At 35.6% G+C, this 21,912-nt stretch overlaps 1 protein-coding gene across 2 annotated transcripts in view; it reads right to left on the bottom strand.

The window, feature by feature from the left end:
* ESF1 (ESF1 nucleolar pre-rRNA processing protein homolog) overlaps nt 1-21,912 on the bottom strand; it is a 98,683-nt gene that overhangs the window by 13,345 nt on the left and 63,426 nt on the right. For both annotated transcript variants that reach the window (XM_027840390.1, XM_027840391.1), the window contains exons 10-11: nt 14,817-14,938; nt 10,642-10,738 (exon numbers count right to left, since the gene is read on the bottom strand). In XM_027840390.1, the coding sequence (XP_027696191.1) occupies nt 10,642-10,738; nt 14,817-14,938 (219 nt within the window). The remainder of the gene's footprint in view (nt 1-10,641; nt 10,739-14,816; nt 14,939-21,912) is intronic.

Below are 21,912 nucleotides of genomic sequence, written 5' to 3'. Positions count from 1 at the left end.
AAGGGTGTGACAATCTACTGCCCTTACAGACCCACCTGGAATCCTAGCAATTTAATTTTTAGGAAACAAAGCCTAACTGCCAGTCCCTACTAACAGGTACCCATCTATGTCAGTCTCCATCCCTTTCAACATCCGATGCTACCCTTTTCTACCCCTTCCACTGCACACACTAGTATCCATGTTTTATTGTTAAACCGCTTTTCATATTGGACCTGTGCCCTCTCCCACTGGAAATTACTTTGTCTTTATTTATATTTGTACATGCTGTCTTCCCCATCAGGGCAGAAATTCCTTAAGCTCTTTGTTTTGTTTTACCTTGCTTTGTCTCCCTAGTGCTTAGCATACAGCAACTGCCTCACAAATTCTTGTTGAATTACAGCTAATGCATGATGCAGTTTATTCTGGGCTACTTAAGATGGAAAACCCATTTGTTCCTACCAAATAATGGTTTATTAAATGTATAAAATGTTTAGGACAAAACAAAGCACATTAAAATAAAGTTAGATACTTAGTTCTACTTTGTTTAAAAATAACAATTAAATTAATAAACCAAAACAGACTTTTATGATCTTTATGTGCCAATAAGAAAAATTCTTGAGTAATTGTGAAAAAATATAACAAATACCAAAGCCATTAGAGTTTCTGAAACCATAGTAAGTCTATTTTAAAAAATTCTATTTGGTATGCATTTTATAGGAAATTTAGAAAAAAAATCACAAAGTTCATTACTGAAGAAAAAAAAGTTAAACAAATCTAAAGTGTTAACATTAAATTATAACCTAAGGAGGATCAAACATCAAGTCTAGTATCAATGAGTTTAATTTTCCTGTCTTTTGGAGATTATTTTTAACTATTTGGCTTTATAAAGTAGTTTTGGGCAAAGGTACAGTAAATCCAAATGGTTTATAATGCCTTTGTTTTACATTATGAAAAGACTTAAAATAGATATCCATTTAAACACTGAGGAATTAAGTTCATCACGTTGAAAGTATTTTTGAAAATAAAATGTTTAGTTTCATCTCAAGCACACTCAATTTTCTAATTGTACTTCTAGACATATGGCTTGTAATTAGTTATGATAATTAAGGGAGTATACAAATATGTAACTCCCAAAACTTGCTATAGTGATTTATTTCATGTAATGTCCCAACATTTTAAAGAGAACTGTTATCAAGTAACTGTCCTACCTGAGTATGACTTTCTTTATCTTCTGACCAGTGGAAAGTTTTAAGCAATGAAGTGGTCCAAAGAGAAAACAGCAAAAGGCAAAAAGAGTAAAAGAAAAAAGGCCAATATAATCCATAAATTGTACTACTGGTTTTAGCAAATGAGAACTGACTCAATATCCTTTATTTTTTCAGTACTAAAAACTAAATATGTCTTTGCAATAAATAACTTACAATGAGCACTAAAAACTAATGTACCTGTGTAACCCACTTTGGTAATTTTATTTCAACATAATAAAAATAAATGTACAAAAAGGTGAAATCCAAATTCCAACTCTTCATAGTACTGCCTACTACGGTGTCCTAAACCCAGTGGGTCTACAACAAGTTTTGTTAACTGATTAAGTTCCTCTCTAAACATCACTATTGTGGTTCAAGAATTCACAACACTGCTCCCATTATTCTCTACTTATTCTTCCTTATAGCTTACAGATATTGGTAAGTATAAATTTGAATCTTTCTGGGGATTCCTCAGAATTACAAAGTTACTGAAGGCTGTCCCCAACTAAATCCATTTGACTACCAGGAAATCTTTATTATGCTCCATGTTGCATATTTCTCAGGTAATCATTACAAAACACAGTATGAAGGGAGACACACATTTATCTGCTCTCTCTTTGATTTGAATCATGAGAGGAAAAATTGGGGGATATGGAAAAAATGGTAAAGGGGATTTTAGGATTCTGGGACTCCAGAGTTTTGAGATTAATGTTTGAGAGAAAAGGCTTTAATACTACTCTATGGAAAGATATTTAAATACAGCACAAGGTGCATCTCAACAAGGTAGAAGATGTCAATGCTCAGATTTTTCCTGAGGAAATTCTCTCTTGGGGAAAAAAAAAAAGTAAGCCCAGGTATAAAGATCTATTTTCAGGAAGCATTACAGAATTTTAAAAATGACATTTTAAAAGCCATGATAATTTTATATTCATTTTCCCAGGAAACTTTTGCTAATTCATCTCTAAAAATATTCACAATTTGAAGACACTGATTCTAAGAATCCTAATATATAAAAAGGTACAAAATCACTGAATTTATCCTACTACTTTAACCTAAGCTCAATAACCCAACCAGAATAACTATGCCAATGAAAGAAAACTTTGGAACTAGAACAAGGAAGCTACAATCTTTTATATATTTCCAATGCAAACTTGGTTTCCTGAAATCAGAGAATAAGGCTCAAATCCATCATCTCTTGGAAATAACTGCTCAGGTATGATAAAAAGCAGAGTATGCGAAGTTTCCATTTCCTTTTCCAGTTTACAAGAATCTCACATATTATATTGCCTTTCTTTAACCATCTTAATCTTGTTTTAACCAGTATGACATCAGTACTTAAAGATATAACCACCAGTAAATAATTTTAAGTAATTTAGATTTCCCTGTTGATAGGCACTTTGGCCTACCAGTCACTAGAGTCAAAAAGTAGAGAAAATTCATAAAACGAGTCTCTTTCCTATGCCAGTTTGACTCTGTCCCAGCATCATGGCTTTTGGGGGTATTTCTGTGAGAAGTATGCAATTTTAGGGGAGGATGAGATGTAGTAGGGGAGAATGGAAAGGAAAAGTAGAAAAGATTAGTTTTATATTGGTCTCCAAAATGATTTATCTAAGTGTTCCTCTGTCTATTTCAAGTAACTAAAGCATGCATTTCAACAAAGAATAAAAGAGTAGAGGACTAGTAAGTGGCATAGTAACAGAGGTTGGCGGTTTATAAGTTCATGGGTTTAGAAAAAAAAGAGAGTGTGACTGAATTATGTACCAGACTTGTGAAAAAGGAAGACCTGGTTATCACTCAATATGTGACAGCTGTGTGACCACCAGCATGCCATAACCTTTCAGCCTCAGTTTCTTTATCTGAAAGCAAGGAGGAGGTAATGAAATCCATAGTACCTACCTCACAAGGTTTTCAGACTCAACTGAGATAATACTTTGCAAACTTGAAAGCACTGCATAAAAGTCAGTTATTGTTATTATTACTACTCTAGATGTACTTTTGACTTTAAAGACTCTACCACACGATTCAGCTGCCCTCTCACCTTGCAATGCTCTTTTGTCATGACAGAGCCTTTCTTCCACTGGTGAATTACTTTTGGGGTCTCCATTTTGGGGAATGGGCACAGACAGTGATACTTTATTTACCTCTCACTTATGGCATCTGACTCTAAGGATTTTGTCACCACATCCCACCCTCCCCTCCAACCCTATTAATGTGCTGTCTTCCCCATTAGCACATGGGCACTATAAAGTGACTGCTTTTCTTTTATTTGTATCCCCAGTGCACAGCAAAGTCCTGGGCACACAACAAGAACTTAATAAATAAATGCCTGTTACGCACCTAATGCTGGCAAGGATCTTGCAGATCATCAAATCCCACCCCTTCACTTTATGTAAAAGGAAACAAACCCAGAGAGGCTGAATGACTTGCTCAGGTCACCTAAGGTCACAAAGGAGCAGGGCTGAGATAGATATTCAGGTCTTCTGCTTTCCAATACTATTACACAAGACTAGACTGCCTCTATAAACACACTTGATTTTTAATAACTATAATTTATAAAGCACCTTCTAAAGCATTTCCAATTCTTTAGATATGTCAGGCTATGTAGCAATTGACATATCTCAGAATTACAGACTTCACAGATGGAAGAACCACGCTAGCCAACTAATCCAAACCATACCTGAAAGACTATCCTTATACTAACATACCTGACAAGCAGTCATTGGTCTCTGCTGAAAGACTTCCAGTGATGGTTAATCCATTACCTCTTAAGATAGCCAATTCCACTTTTGGGTAGCTCTAATTACTAGAAAGTTTTTCCTGATATCAAGTCTACATTTGTTTCTTTGCAAACTACCCAGTGCTCCAAATTCCATGATCTAGACCAGGAGTGGGGAACCTGTGGCCTCAAGGCCACATGTAGCCCTCTAGGTCCTTTGACTGACTTCTCATGGCTACAGGTTCCCCACCCTTGGTCGAGACCAAAGAGAAGTCTAATCCCTCTTCCATAAATAGTAATTCAAATACCTGAAGACAGCTTTCATGTCTCTACTGAGTTTTCTCTTCTCAAGATTAAACATCTACTCTCCAAGTGATTCTTATATAATATGGACTCAAGTCTTTTCACTATTCTGGCTGTTTTTTTTTTTTCTGAAGAGATTCTCCAGGTTATCAATGTCCTTCCTAAAATTTGGTGCCCAGAACTCAACTATAACGCTCCAGATGTACTCTGCACGTTGCTATAAGACATCAAATAGCAATTTAACTAGGTTGACATCTGCCCTGCAGCTGAACTCTCTTTCATGTGTTATCTCACTTAATTGAAATGTGGGCTCCTAGAGAGCAGAGACTGTCTAACTTTTTCTATTTGTTTCTCTTGGGTTTAGCAGAGTACCTGGCACATAAATATTTAATTAATGCTTTTTCACTCATACATTCCACCACAAATTTCTATTAACTTACTAGTCAACAAACATTTATTAAGTGCTTAGCAAGGACTGCTCAAAGTTCTGGGGATACAAACAAAAAACATGGTCCCTACCTTTGAGGAGCTCACATTCTAATGGTCAAGACAATATGCCAAAAACATATAAAAGATACATACAGTATAAATGCAAGGTAATCTCATAGGGAAGGCACTAGCAAAGAGTGTGCGTGTGCGTGTGTGTGTGTGTGTGTGTGTGTGTGTGTGTAGAGGTGGTAAAATCTTCCTAAAGAAAGCAGGATTTGAGCAGTCTTGAAGGAAACCAGGGAAGTCAGAAAACAGAGGTGAACAGGGAGAAATCTCCAGGCATCACTGACAGAAGATAAGAGTGTTGTTGTGTGTCAGCACTAGCAAGAAGGCCAGGGTCACTGGATCACATGATACATAGAGAAGAGTAAAGTGTAACACTGGAAAGGTAGGAAGGGGCTATGATATGAAGGAACTTAAGCAATACACTCTTTCTGCCTTAAATGATTCTCTAACCCTCTCTGCAGAAGCTTTTTCAAACACCTTTCCTCCTCAAGCCTCCCCTATCACGCCCATTCCCTCAGCCTCATACTTTACTGGAAAAAAAAAAAAATAGAAGCCCTTTCTCCTCCCCTCAACAACTCAAAATTCCTTTACACCATCCCCTTAGCACAGTCCTTGGTGCATAAGTGTTTAATAAATGTTTGCTTCCTTCCCTCCTTCTTACTAATTCTCTCTTTCTTCATTCCAGTCTCTGATGAAAAGGGAGCCAAAGCCAACTTCTCTACGTGTACTCTGGATCTCCAGCAGATTGTCCCCTCTCTCTCTAATCTTCTGTCTCTCCCTTTGTATTAGCTCCTTTGCTGTCTACAAACATGTCCTGGTCTCTCAACTTAAAAAACCCACACAACCCTACCATACCCTTAAATTATTGCTCTGCATCTCTCCACCTTTCAAAAACTCATAGAAAAAGTTATCTACTCTAATTCTTCCACTCATTTTGCAATCATCTGCAATTTGGCTTCTGATCTCCTAATTTCTCAGAAAATGCTTTCTCCAAAATTAACCATAATCTCTTAATTGCCAAAACTAATGGCACTTTCTCAGTCTTCTTCCTATTTGACCTTTCTTCATCATTTGAATCTGATAACTGAAACTTTCTTCTTTCTCTGTGATGCTATTTTCTCACAGTTCTCCTTACTTTGGTTCCTTCTCAGTCTTCTTTGCTGGATTATCATCCACATCAAGCCTTGCAAAGCTTTCTGGGGCCCTTTTCTCTTGTGTCTCTACACTGACTGCTCAATCATCTTATCAGGTCCCAAGGGGCTAGCTACCATATTTTTGTATAACTCTAAGACCTCTATGTCCTAGTATTAGCCACTCTCCTGAGTTCCAGTTCTGTACTTCCAATTCCCTACGGGACATTTTCAAGTGGAAAAACAGTCTCAAATCCAACATGCTCAAAAAGTGGAACTCATCTTTATGCCAAAATCATCTCTCTTCATTCTAGGGACACTATCCTCACAATATCTCTCACATATCTGGTCCCCTACTATATGTAGAAGAAAAATATTAATACCATACTCTGTATCTGGACACAAGTCTGCTAGAAATAGGGGCAATTACGTGGCGCAGAGGATAGAGTGCTGTCCCTGGAGTTAGGAAGAGTTCACATATGGCCTCAGACACTAAATGTGTGACCCTGGGCAACTCACTTAACCCTGTCTGCCTCTGTTTCCTCATCTATAAAATGAGCTAGAGAAGGAAATGGCAAACCGCTCCAATATCTTTGTCAAGAAAACCCCAAATGGTGGTCACAAAGAGTTGGACACAACTGAAAAGAATGAACAAAACTACCGGAAATAATTTTATTTAATGTAATAATCTAATATCTAAGCCCTTTCAAGCTTAGAGAGAGATGGTCTACCTGGCACAGTGCCCCTATGCCCATGTCTCCTCCCAAGATTTGAGGTAACAAAAAAATCTTAAACAAAGAAAATGTTACAGTATATTAAAATATGGCTTGGGTTAATATTGAGTTAACACAATTGCCTAAATAATAGTCATTATCCTATTCTTTCCTGGACTATTCCTCTCAAGGACATAAAATGAGCCTCCTCATCAACCAATATCCCAATTTTTCCTGAATAGAGAGGATGGGTCACTAAGCTAACAGCTTCAGAGAATGGAGAAAGGAGATCACTCAGAGATCAATCAATAGCCCAATCGCTTCAGAACTTGGTAAAAGCAACAAAATGAGCGGTATTTTTTTGTTTAAAGTTTAGTTTTTGCCCTTAACCATCTCCCTCAAAAAGGACTTTTGTTCTCAACCTATTACCATCTTTCTAAGGGGACAAGTCTGGGGAAAGGGTTTTCAGTTTAGAGAAATATTTATTTCTTAATACTTCTAGTTGAAATTTCTAATATACTTCCATATCTCCACTCATATGGCCACTATCCTATTTCAGGTCTTCATACCCTCTGGCCTGGATTACTACAACAGTGTTCTAATTGAATTTCCTGCATTCAGCATTTCTTCTCTTACATGACACTCAATCCACCATCTTCAAATTTTTGCAAAGGCTGTCTGTCCCCCATGCCTTTAGGTCCCTCACTTCTCAAGCTTTCCTTCTTAAGTTCCCTAGTTTCCTTCAAAGCTCAGATTAAGACCACTTCCTTCATGAGGCCTTTTCTGAACTCTGAGTGGCTACTGTCTCTCTCCCCCATTATTTATACATGTTTTGTATATACTGAGAGCAGTATATAAACTAAATGACACAAAGTAAAATAACTGAATTGAATAAATTATACAGAACACTTAGAACTTTTTACATCTAGGTAAAGCCTAATATGTAATGTGTCCTCTGTTGCAATTACTTCTTTTACACCATGTGGCAATGAATTCATAAAATGTTAATAGCTAATATTTAATTTTTCATCAGGAAAAATTTTATCATAGTGGATATTAAATGTGCCTTTAACAAACAGTCGATTTTTCCAAGGTGCTTGGCCTTCACTATAACCCATAGGTTTTCAAATGGGTTAAAATCAGATAAGTTTCCATTAAAACATGTTTATCTAACTCTTAGAAATTTCTTAACCTTTCATGACTCACAGCAGGGTGAAGGGTGATGCTGTACTATTCCATCTCCATTTGGGAATTTCTGTGATTCCAGAACAATTCTGCTTCTTGGTATATCAATATATCAGAGTTCATTATTCCCTCAAAGAGGACAATCAGGCCACACTGGACCCTTAGGTACAAAGATCCTTTGGATATAATGGACACTTTTAGATACACTGAAATAAAAAAAAAATTCTCTCAAGTAATGTTTTGGGTGGATGTTTTAGAGTCTGAAGAAGATACTAATCTGTTTTCTTCAGTTTCCTCAACTGTATAAAAATAATGTCCAGGGCAGTTGTGAGGGTCTAATGAGATAATTATTATAAAGTGCTTATTACTACAGTGTCTGGAACATAGTAGGTTTTTAATAAATCCTTTCTTCTTTCCTCTCTCCCCTAGATTTTTTCCCCATAACAGTTCTGGTATACCCTGAATGTAAAAGTGAGTTTTGTCAAAAAACAATGCCCCTCCATCACTCCCCTGTCCCAAAACAGAAACCCTGCTATTCAGGCAGCAGTCCTGATTCTCTGGACTTTTCCTATCCTGTTACAGAACAGAAATCTTTTCATCCTGGCGTGCTCTGCCCACATTGTCCCCATGGAGTCTTCCTCTGACTGGCTAATTCCTGGATCAGGCCAGCCATGCCTGTGTTCCTCTACAAGCTGTATTCCTGACTCTTTGAACTTTCTTAACCATGTACCAGGTAGGGGTAACCACCTGCCCTACCTCCTTTCAGATTTCTTTTATAGGATGTCTTCCTCCATTAGAATGTAAGCTCCTAGTGGACAGGTACTGTCTATTTCTGCTAGTGTTTGTATTCCCAGCACGGAGCATAGTGCCTGGCACAGAGTAAGCACTTAATGCTTACTGACTGACCAGAAAGTTCTCTTTTCCAATCCTTAGGACTCTAGCCTTTGTACTGTCTTATATGTGATAAGCATTTTTTATTCATAGCAACTATTAGCAGCTATTAAAAAACAAAAACAAGAAAAAGCTAATCTTCTCACTGTTCTTCTAACGCCAAGAAGCCTATAAGGCTTGCAGAGGTATCAATAACAACATCTTCAGCTACCAGGTCTTTTTTAAGGTCTTTGTTTTCCGAGGATTAATTAGATTGCTTCTCAACAACAATTTATCCGTTCTTGACCCTGTTTTTCATTTCCAACCATGCTTTCTTTTGTTCTTCTGTGTGACTGATTTTATTTTACTGTGGGTTTGAATGATCCTTAAAAAGGCTGAATTTCCAAAACAGGTAGTGCAATATCTATAATACTCAATGAAATGTGTTCTCTGAGAACTACAGCTTTTTCACATGACCATGGAGTAATAACCATTCTTAAAAACAATGGAATTAAAAGCAAAACAAAAGAAAGCAATGAAACAAGCATGGACAGCACAGAATCTAGCAGTCCAGCACTGAAATGATGGAGACTTAACTAAATTTGGGGAAACTTTTTTAAGTTTCATCTGGTTGAGGCCAGACATTCTGAGTCAGCCTAGTATCAGTAGAAACATACACATAATGCTGTCAAAAATTAATGTCAAAAATTAAATAACATAAAAATAATCGTTCTCAATAATTTGCATACCATTCTATATACATGTTTTTCCTCTCATAGAAGATAAGCTACTTGAATACAGAGGCTGTTTCATTTATGTCCTTGTATCACTAGAATCTAGTACACAATGCTTGGCACATAGAATGTGTTTAAAAAATGCTTTATGGACTGCCTAGTTTTACCACAAGGAAGTACAGCAAAATCCTTAAAAACTCAAATGAATTTATGATCTCTTGGATTTGCACGTTACCTCTAAAAATCATCCAGTGTGACTCTGGTTCATATCCTCCCATGGTTAATTTTCCTAAAAGCTCTATCTACTTTAACATAGCCAAAGATCTTATTCACATTTCTGGCTGCCCTATTATACTGTTGGTTCATATTGGGCTTTTAAAAGTCTGTTAAGAATCCTGGATCTTTGTCAAATAAATTGAAGTTGTCACCTTGATTTCTTGAACTCAGGTGTAAGACTTTGTATTTATCCCTATTCTATTTAATCCTATTAGATTTAGTCTATTGTTTTAGCTTGCAAGATCTTTTTTGGCTCCTGACTCTAGCTCAGGGTCATAGGATCAAAAATTTAGGTCTGGAAGAGGCCTTAGTAGTGGTTATCTAATCCAATTCCTTCATTTTAAAAATAAGGAAAGCAGGCCTCACTTCACCTTTATCCCCTGATGCCGAAATTCAGCAATCTTTGCACTTGATAGAGTGCCTCTTTGTAATTAGTTAAATTAATCTCATGATTAGTAGCCTTACCCTGATGTTTAGTCTATAGTGTATATAACAATAGTATACATTTAAGTAGCACTGTAAGGTGGGTTGGTTTTTTTTTTTTGGGTGAGGCAATTAGGGTTAAGTGACTTGCCCAGGGTCACACTGTAAGTATTTAAAAGTATTTTCCTCACAACAACTCTTTGAAGTATGCAGTGCAAAATATATATAAGTCTCTTTTTAAATGAGGAAATGGAAGCTCAAAGAGTTTAAGTGACTTGCCCACAGTCACAGAGATAGAATGTGTTACAGTAGAGACTTGAGACCCACTTTGACTTCCATTTTGGCATTTTTTCCATCATGCCTGCCATACTGGTTCTGATATGTATGCAAGGGAGGAAACTTGACCATCCCGATCAGGTTCATTTATCTCAGAAATGACAGAAATACCTTTGAGACACTCAAGGAATTATGGAATTTACTGCCTTTCTAATAATTAAACTGTTCCAAATTATCCTTTTTTCATTTTAACCTAATTCTTAATCCAGTGAAAAAGCATAAACAATGACTTACCTATTTTTCCAACTTCTTCAGCAAAGTAAGGATCATTCAAGTCAACATCAGATGGAAGCTCATCTTCACTGGTCTCTTTTTCATTAACAGACTGTAGCTAAACATAAACACAGTGCTTGAGATGTTATAATGCCAAGTGCAGTAACACAAATACATGGAAAAATATTGGATACTGCTTATTATTGTTGATATAAAGCAAAAGAACTTAATTTCCTATTGTTTTCTTATTTAAAAGAACTACTATGAATTTAGCTTTTAACATAAAACTAGTCAGATTAAAAAAATTGAGAACCATTTACACATTACAATTTCAAAGTATAATTCTGACGACGTATTTTTTTACTCCCAATATTAGATCATTCTTTTTGGCAGATTAATACACAGGATCTTTACCCAATTTCCAACTCACCCCATATTAGTCATAGTAAGAACAGTAAGCATTAGGAGCCTGGAGTATAGTACTGGTGTTATAACTGCTCTTTTGATTTTCATTTAAATTCTAACTTGCTTGTAGGTTATTTTGTGCTCCTTCCAGTTTCCAGTCCTAAAGTATCTAGTACTTAGGTAGTACAATCAGCTTCATAAAATCAAGTGTACAAAATAAACAATACAGACAAGCAATATGACATTTGGGTAAACTGAACTTTAACTAAATAATTTGTTCTTAGTGTAAAATTACTGCACCATAAAGCTCAGAAAGAATATTATAAAATTCTATTTTTTAAATACATAAGAAAACCTAGTAATAAGCAAGTTAAAGAAAAGCCATTTGGATAAGCTATATGGATTTAAGAAAGATAATATTTTTTCAACCTGATAAGATGAATTCAGTAGTAGCAATAGTTTTTTGGTCAAAGGGGACAGGTTATACAAAGACAGAGATGAGTGGGTTGTGTGTGAGGAATGGCAAGGATGCCAGTTCTCCTGGATCATGGAGTGAGTGGAGGGAAGTAATGTTGGAAAGGTAGGAGGGGGCCAGGTTATAACGTTATTTTGAGTTTATTCAGCAGGGGAGTAACATGGTGAAAATCAGACTTCAGGAAAATTAATTTGGCAGCTCTGCTAAGGATGGATTAGAGTGGAGTAAGACTTTAACAGGTAGAGCAATCAGAAGGCTATTGTAATAGTCTAGGCAAAAGGTGATATAGGACTTAGCACAAGGTAGTGTACCATGTTTTACTAATAATCCAATCTTATGCTCAGAATATTCAAGAATGTGCAACACACACACACACACACTCTCTTTCTTTGATCTTCTACCCATAGTACAGCCTGCTAGATTCTATTTTTGCTGATGGACTCTTTTCTAAACTTTTCTATCTTTCACTAGTTCCAGATAAATAGTATAATTTAATAATTAACTCAGTTCCCAACTCTTCATTTGCTGTTCTTAATCTACTGTATTCACATCCAAAGTACAAAATTCCTACCCTCAATCTCCCCCACCCTCCTACTATTATCTCTTTATTACTACCTTCTGTGGGAGTTCTCACTTAGTTCTTGGTCACTGTTTCTCTAGTGTCCTAAGCACGTATGTCTATGTACGTACAGATGTTCACACACAAGCCACCATTTATTCATTCCTTGTTTTAAAGTCTTATTTATTTTATTAGGGTTTTGCTTTGTGGTTGTTTGGTATGCCAAAGGCACTACTTAGCACTGGATTCTTATGTAAAAATGTTTGAATTTTTTGGTTGCGTTAAAAAAAAAATTCTGCATTCATAAATGAATATGCTCAGATTTTATAGTTAAGACAATTTTTTGAGCACTGCTGATTTCCATTGCTTTTTATGTACTATATTCATCATTCCTTATCATAAATGAGAAAGCTTGTGTGATTCCAATAGGTACCTGCTGAGATGTGACTGTGCTTATTATAGATTCTGTCACTTAGCACAGTGCCTGGCACATAGTAGACTCTTTAATAAACATACTGATTGATACTGAATATGATATATGTTTCTGGGTAAGTTAGATTTGAAGTTTCCTCTAAAGACGTTCTGTATATTCTACTAATCTGAAATTGAGCTTTAACTTGCAAACTGTCAAGGAAATTTTCTTAGATGATTTCCTGAAAAATATTACTCTGATTTAGTCTTCATATTTTCTGGGAAGTCAATAATTTTCAGGTTCTCGAACTGAACTCTATCTTTTGGGCATTTAATTTGTAAGGAAATTAAATTACATCTGCGTGTGTTGTTTTATTTTTTCATTTCCTTAACTCTTGGAATTTTTGTCTTTTACATAAACTACATTTCTCCTCAAGAGAACTATCATATTATTAAAAATTTCCAACTACAGTTCCAACATATGTTTAGGTTCATTTTTGTTTTTCCCTTATTAATTTTATTCCATCTTTATTGGGTGCATCTTTATTTCTCTAATCTTATTAACCAGGCTGAAGATTCTTGTGGTAGGTCTAGTTTCGATGCAGAGAGAGTATCCAACCATTGGACTCTAATGATTACTTTTCCTCAGCTCCATAATATTTATTTATTGTGTTGGAGCTTTTTGTTTCTTCAGCTGCTCTTTTTCCTTTTCTTTGGAATAATGTTCCCAGTAAGGATTTCTTTCTTTTCCCCTCTGCTGCTGTTTTTTAAAACTTTATTTTGGGCATATGTTGCTATTCTAAGTTGATGCTGTCAGGCTTTGTCACGGCCACTAATTCTGCAATCACGCTGAAACACTGCCCCACAGCCACAATGATTAGGGAAAACACCCAATTTTTAATGAAAAAGATGAAAAGCACTATATTTAATCAAGAAAATGATATGCTATACAATTTTTAAAAATGTGAATCAATGAAACTAGATACCAAAGCAAATACACACAGAAGAACTAACATAACTATGGTTTACTGTATGAAATTCTTATCTTCTTTGCAATGACTGCTGTATTTTCACACTACAACAAATTAGTAGGTGAATAAATACTGTTATAAGGTCTAGGAATCCAGAAAAGTTTTTGGGGGAACAGGTTTTAAACGATACCCTGGAGGAGACTTTTGGAAATATTTAGGATCCCTTAGTAACTTTTAAATAAATTGATCTGGGCATGTTTAAGTTTTGTTATTCTCTCTTTTATGTCTTTATAAATTTCCCTATAGCAAGCACAGTCATTAGACATTAAGTTGTTGGGCTTTAGTGAGTGTCAAAGTCTTTCTGCTTTTTTGAGTTTCTATATTCTCAACCACTGTAATTATACTTCCAACTCTAAGGTTATAAAGACATTTATATTTGCCATCAATCAACCTGAGTTGTTATTTCTGTCCCTCATCTATCACCATGTTATTGCTTCACAGTGTCAAAGAGCTTCAAAACTTGTTTGAATGACAGCTAAATACAAAGGTTGCATCCCACATACATACAAAATGAAATATCTTTCCATTGAAGTCACAGATGGGGCATACTGCTTTGTAACAGTGGTTTGCAGACTTAGAATACTGCCTTTTTTCCCAGACAGGATGAGATTATAAAGCAAGACCGGCTTCTTCTTTCCCCATTCATATACACTTGAATTTATAAATCCAAATGAATATTATAAGTCAAAAGCAATTGCTTCTGGAGAATATATATTTATTCCAAAGGTATGACTACTGCTAAAATTATCTTTGCAATTTTTCCTTATAATGGCCTACAGTACAAATCTGCCAATAACTAGAGGAAGTTACGCTTATTATTTTTAGTTACAGGACATTTTCCCCTGGCCTACTACTTTGACTCTTTCCCTTCTACAATTGCTGCTAGTGGCTTGAGCCAATAATGGAGGACCTCTTGGACAAAACAACTGTGCAAATGTAAGGGTATAAGGTCAGAATGAAGCTGAGAGACTGAGGCAATTTAGGCAGAATGCTGCTCCTGCCATCCTGCCAATGCATCTGCTATGGTGAGGCTTAACTAGTTGAACACAACGACTAAAGGTGAACTACTCTAAGCTGAAGGCTGTCCTTATTTTGTGAACTATACATCTGCAGTAATGTTCCACTAACTCCAAATACCAACATACCTAGAGTGGGCTTACACCTACCTGACTACACTACTGGCTAATCTGATTGTACCAATATTTTTACTTGTGAAAAAGGCATTTAGGTGGCGTGCTTAAATCATTATTAAATAATAAAGTACATTGTAATTTTGCAGCATACTGTGTTCAAAAAGAAATATTTTTAAACATACCTTCTGCTTCTTTTTCAGTTTTTTTTTCTCTTTCTTTTTCTCTAAAAATTGTTCCCAAGGAGTCAATTTATCTTTTCCTTCCAACTTGTTTTTGACCATCTCTTCAGCACTTTCTTTAAGTCCTGTAGAAAAATCCAAAGAACAAAATAATTTATGTTCTTACCACCATCTTGCTGTAGAAAGTAAAAAGCTTCCAAATTTCTAACAACCTGTCATATGGAAGAAGTAAGTTTAATTGAGATGATTCAGATGGACAGAACTATGATAATATAGTGCCTTATAGTCTCTTTCACAGGTTTCCCATCCTTACATCAAGATCACTCAGGACTCCTGGGAAGATGGAGCAACAGAAATGACCCTATTCAATAACCTTCTCATAATATACATCAGGTGAATCATAACATAGTGAGATGTATATTTGCCAAAGTTATTCACCACTACGATGGAGGAGACTCAGCACAAAGTCTAGGTTGGGAAGGGATTATCTGTGGATGTTAAGGTCTTCTAGCTACTGCTGTTTACAGATGACTTTGTGTTGACTACATCAAACGATAAAATATTATAGAGCCTCCTCAAAGATATATGTCATCAGGCAAAGGAATCTGGCTTGTCCACCCCCACAGTAAGGAACAAATGGATGAAAAATATCTATTGCTCAGATTTTAATACAGATTTGGATAGAAACCTTACTTAGCTTGTCTAACAGTAGGCATATCTGGGCCACACAGTAGAGAAGGACAATGAGGTGAGCCCAGAATTGAAAAAGGAAGGACTGTGGGCTAAATGGCTTTTGGGAAAATGCAAAGCTCTTTTATTGATCCCAGGCTTCCCATGAAAGAACAGATTCATCTTTTCAATGCCAAAAATCTATGGGTATTGCTATACGGCAGTAAGATGTGGAATACCACTGCCTCTGAAGAACTATTCAGATAACTATTACAAAGGGTAATGCAAAGATGCATGGTGGTATAAGTTGCAACATATAACCAATGACGAGCATAAAGGATCTCAGTCTGAACTATAAAACAGGCAAAAAAGAAAAGAAAGGATGATAGCTGGCTAAACAGAATACTCCCCTGGTACCCTTAAAATATGGGAGAATTAAGGAAGGCCTCCAGCACATCGGACTGACCCTGTGGAAAGTTTCCAGGAGAACATGAATGAGTTGCACAGGATTGTCAGGCATGGATGGTTTGCAGTCTGCTCTGTTGGAGGGAATGACCAAATTAATGATATCACAGATCAATTTTAGCATTTGTGTATAAGAACTAATATCCTAACAATTAGAAATTTCCAACAATGGAATGGGCTGCCTTATAAGTAGTATTAGGACCCCCATCATTGTAGGTTTCTCAGCAGAAGCTACATGTTAAGGAACCTGTACAGGTAATTCATTTCTTGATGCTATTCACTGGGCCCTATGACATTTGAGGTTCTCTCCAGCATCACTGACAAACAAAAGACCCCAAAAGACCGCAATGAATATCAATAATGACCCAAGGTAAAGGATTCACCTGAGCAGACTTGAAGTGATAATTAACAAAAGCTGGTTTCCCTAAACTAAATAAGCATAAACTTATTACAAGACATTTTGAAGAAAAATATTTACACTCTCCCTTCAGTCCAACATTATCTAAAGATTTTTAAGCCTTGTTACAAAGTGAAACAGACTGTGTAATGAGCTTGACTCATGCCCGTGATTGATCCTAACTCATGTGTAATAGAAATTTGGGAAAGAAAAAGTATGAAACTTGGAATCACAAGACATGGATTTGACACCTGGCTCTGTAACATAAACTCAGCTTTAGTTTTCTTATGCATAAAACTTGGCTTTTATCACACTCATACTATGTATAAAAATCCTGTGATAAAGGAAGAAGACAAAAATATAACAATTTCTTCAAGGAGATTACAGTTTAATGGAAGAAAAGGTAAGGGAGAAGAATATGACTAGTACAAATAAATATGATATAAGGTAGAATATAGTAGGAGCAGGGAACAGTTGAGCTAAGTGCCATGAGAAATTTAAGAAGAGGTAATTTTTAGGGGGTAGTGTTATGGTAGTGAAGGAGATCAAACATGGCAGAAGGTAATAGCAGCATAAAAAGGGGGCATTCAGAGGAGAGTGGGTAGTAGCTAGCTCAAGCCCTCTGACATAATCTTATTCAACTTTATTATTAAGGAATAAGTAGTCTCATTTTTTATAAGCATCTTATTTCAAGGAATATGAGGAGAGACAGGAGTGCCAAAATATAAGGGAGACAAAACAGAATGATAATAGTTTGAAGAGGTAGCATAATAAAATTCAATAGACATCAAAAAGAAAAGTATCAGACACAGGCATGGGAATACCAAACAAAATCAAAGTAAACCAAATCACTGATTGACAAACACCACAGGATTTATATCAGGATGACAGATGACAATTCTATTTCCTACATACCATCAACCACTGAAATGTAGACAAGGAAGGGAAGAAAATAAACATTTACTTAGCATTTACTATATGCCAGCTGCTAGCATTTTACAAATACTACAAATTACTACAATTTTACAAATACTATCTCATTTGAACCCTACAACCATTCTGAGAGGTAGGTGCTATTATTATCCCTATCTTATGGTTGAGGAAATTGAGGCAAACAGAAGTTAAGTGACTTGCCCAGGGTCACACAGCTAATAAGGATCTGAGGCCAAATTTGAACTCAAGTCTTTCTGCTTCTAGGCCCAGTGCTCTATCCAAGCTACCAGCTGTCTCTTAGCCATGTGCAATTCAAATAGATCTGTGATTTCATCAATATGGAAGTCCTTTCAATAACTGAGATGGCAACCCTTCCATGCCTGTCCATTTGTACAACTGGTTCACATTTTCAGATAAATGTGCTACGGATGTTCCAACCAAAGTACTGAAGGCCTTCGCTTTCTTCTTGCATCAAGAGGATACCAGTGGACACTTCTATACACCAGATAGCCCTTCCCATGCCATGTGACCAGCCTGTATTATCTTCTTATCATATACTCTCTTGATGATGTCTTTTACTTTAATTTTTCTTCCAAACTCCTCATTATATATTGTAGCCTGCTCATATCTACCACACACCTCTCCAATGCCTTGTGGAAAATGAATTTTTTATTCTTCAGAAATGATTTCATTTCATGTCTTGCTGTCATAGAGCAACACAGGTAGAATGTTGGTATTAAAAATGTGCCTCTGCTTTTAAGTGAAGCTTAGGATCATTAAAGGAGCTCTTCAATTATCTGAGGAAATGAAGTTTTCTCTCCTCTATGTAAATCTGAGCCCAACGAATTGTTGATCTAATTATAATGATCAAAATATAGACAATAAAGCAAAACACTCAAGTGATTATGAATCTTTTCAGTAGCCAATGTCATCTATGTTCTGTATGGTTCAGGGAGAAAACTGGACAGTCTTAGAATAAGAAAACCTGAGTTTAATCTCTAAACCTGGGCAAGTTGCTTCACCTTCTCTAGGCTTCAGTTCCTCACCTATAAAATGTAGGTATTGAATAGATGACCTTTCCTTCCAGCTCTAACTCTATGATCCTAAGCATAATATTATCCACAAACAGAAATTCCTCTATAACCTGGACTCTCTGCTGGAATCTCTCCATCAAAGTGGAAGCACTTTTAGTGATCATACATTTTCCTGATTTATGCTGCTCTTGATCTTAATGATCAGAATCACTGATCAGGATTATTTTTGTTGTTCTGTCTTTCAAAGAATCTTAAAAGATTTTTGATATGTGGATAAGACACACTTTATTGAAAAAGAGCCTGTAAGATGGCATTTTGTTCCACTGAATCAAATGTTCAACAAGCAATAAAGCACAGTGAGATCTCATATCCTCTACAATTTTCAATTAATTGTGAAATGGTCAAGATGTGGTTCATTGTTGAATCATTTCTAAAAGCTTTCATTCACTACACATAGCCAATCAATTGCCAAGCCTTGTCAATTCTACATTCACAATATTTCTTGCATATGAACCTTTCTTTCTATGTGTGGTCACCACATCTTTCCCTGGGCTATTGCAAATACACCATTTGGACTAGACTGTAGAGTGCATGAATGGGAGTAATGTGAAAAAGCCTTGCAAAGTAGATTGGAATTAGAGGTAAGAGAGAACTACTGCAAGCTCCCTGGGCACAAACCTTAAAAAAAAATATCTATCTGTCTGTCTGTCTATCTATCTATCTAGTAGCTATGTAGAAGATGGATGGAAGAGGAAAAAAGACCTGAGGAAGGGAGAACATTTTTTGTAGTCAAGAAAAATTCTCACAACAGCCATGTTCTTCCCATCCCTCTCTGCCTTTCCTCCCCTCTCCCTGCCCCCAAACAAACAAATCATGCCTCCATCTGCACTCGCGTTCATCACTTCTAAAAGGGAGATGGACAGCATGGTTGATTATAAGTTCTCTGGTTGGTCTTTGAGTTGATCAGAGTTTCTAAGTCTTTCAAAGTTGTCTTTACAACAACATCAATACTGTAAAAATTCTCCTATGAACCATATTTTTAACATCAACATTCTTTGTATGATTCTACAAGAAAATGAATCATCCAACACCACAATCTCTGACACATCAAAATGGTTTTCTGGTTAACCCTGTTAACTCCACAATTCAATTAGTTAAAGCCTGTTCTTTATACATTCTTATCAACCAAGATTTCACTATTTATTTATATATTAGGGGGAATATGTAACTTGAAGGGCACATTGCATAGTAAACTCCGCCCACTTTCACTCACTGTAATGAAAAACAATTGATGACTACTGGTAGTGCTACTCTTGGATCCCTTATTATATGAAGAGTTTCAATTAAATACCTGGAAGACTTAAGAGAGTTTATCTTTGTGTCAACTCCCATTCTTATCATCTTTCAGGGGAATTAGATGAGCCTAAGCAATTCAAATTCAATGTTCAACTTTAGTACTTACCAGCATGCACAATTCTATTCAAAGAGGTAATATTTATTGTTCTTACTACGTAATACATAATTATAGCCTGTCTTACTTGTTAATAGGCTGTCCAGAATCCTTCTGTACTTATAGAAAAGTATTTTTTTTTAATACTGGCTTCATGCATCATATGTCTTCTTTCCAACTAGATAGGGATTCTTAATTTTTTTGTGTCATGGATACCTTCAGTAGTTTGGTGAAGCCTGGAGAATCCTCAGATTAAAGTTTTTAAATGAATAGAATTGCAAAGGAAACCAATTATACTAAAATAATCATAAAATATTTAAAATTAAATTCACGGACTCTATGTAGAAATCTATGAACTACATTAAGCTCTTTGAGGGCAGGAACTCATACTCCTGTATTATATACTACTTATTATAGTATCAGGTATGTAATAAATAATAAACACTCACTTGATTATCTACCATGAAAAACTCAGTCATATCAAATTCTCTTTAATCTCATGTCTAATACATATCTGATTCAAATGGATCCCAAAATTCAACTGAAACTGACTTTATTCTGAAATTATCAAAAAATAATTATTTTGTTAATTTTAGTGAGGTTACAACAAAGATAATGTTTCCTTCAGCTAGGTATAGAATCTTATTTGCTTGCATCAATTTCACTAAAGACACTGACATACTAAAGGAATGAAAAATGAATTAGAAATTAGGCAATTACACAACACTACGATAACTTAAGAATGCTATGTTCTCACTGTCACCATGAGATCATTTAAATCTCTCTGTAGAACACAACTGTTTATATTCAAAGTTCTTAAAAAGACACCCATCCTAGAAGCCTCTTGGCATTTATTCAGGAACATTTTTTAGGAGATAGTTATAAGCCCATCTGATTTTAATCACTATTCTGACTGCCTAAAAAATAACTATCATACAGGTTTTCAGTTTCACACAAAATACATTTTTAGAAGTTAAAAAAATTATTTTTACTTCTTGGGACCACCCAACTTCGGAAAAACAACATCAATAATCCTAAAGCTGAGGAACTAAAAATCTTTAAAATTGGACGACTCAATTATGACAACAATAATTAAATAGCAATCCACCCAGAACTCTTTTGGAAATAATTTATATACAAGAAACACCCATATAAAAAAAAAAGAAACTTTTCCTGACCTTTTCATTTAAAATACTTGGAAGTATACTTCAAAGAGTACAACAAGAACAACTCAGAGTAATTTAACTTGGGGATTGCCACTGGGTTTTGTAAAATGCAAGTCTCTCATTTCAAAATCTTATTTCTGGTCTAAATATATTATCTTTCAACAAATACTTGAGAAGACAATAGGGAATATTTACAAATTTTGGTTTTTAGTTTCAAAGGTTAGGGAGAGTTATAATGTGGGATAAAACAGCCTGGCCTGTGGAAGAACCTTCCCAGGTAATTAAGATTGAAGGATTTCAGGCATTGAAAGACTGAGTGTTGTCTCCAAGTCAAACCTTTGTCCTACTTCTCCCTGCAATGCTGCTTTCTTAACCATGTGAGATTCCACTATGGAAAAGACATCTTCATCCATTCCTAACTACATTTAGCACTGTCCTTTCTATTCATTTTTTTGTTTTATCTAATTATCTTTTCTTTCACACTCTTCAAGGGATATATAATGTCATCCACACAGGTAAGCTCTTCAATAATGGAGACATGACCTACTGATGGCCATTTTATACCATGAGATTCTGAAACATGTCCTCCCACAAATTCATCAAAAAGTGAAGAAGTGCAAAACAAAGTAGATAATGACTGATTAAGGAATGGCTAAATGAAATGTGATATGTGAAAAGTAATAGAATATTGTTTTGCTGTAAAAATGCACATACAGAATTCATAGAAGTGTGGAACTGATGTAAAATGAAGTAACTGGAACCAAGAAAACAATATATCTGAATATATACTACTAATGTAATATAAACTGAAAGAACAACAACAACAAAAAAAGAAACTGAACGCTAAATAGTTATAATGCACATGGGATAGGCTATGATGAACTAGGCAGAGGAAGAGAGTATGATATATTAGGAAATACTGATGCAAAAATAAAAAAGGTAAGAATAACATAAAAATTAAAACAAATTCACAAGAGGTTCTATA

The sequence above is a fragment of the Vombatus ursinus genome, unplaced genomic scaffold (genome assembly GCF_900497805.2).
Source record: "Vombatus ursinus unplaced genomic scaffold, bare-nosed wombat genome assembly UNPS02014841.1, whole genome shotgun sequence".
NCBI classification, from domain to species: domain Eukaryota; kingdom Metazoa; phylum Chordata; class Mammalia; order Diprotodontia; family Vombatidae; genus Vombatus; species Vombatus ursinus.
The sequence above is the reverse complement of the archived record's forward strand: the minus strand, read 5'-3'. Positions and strand labels throughout refer to the sequence as shown.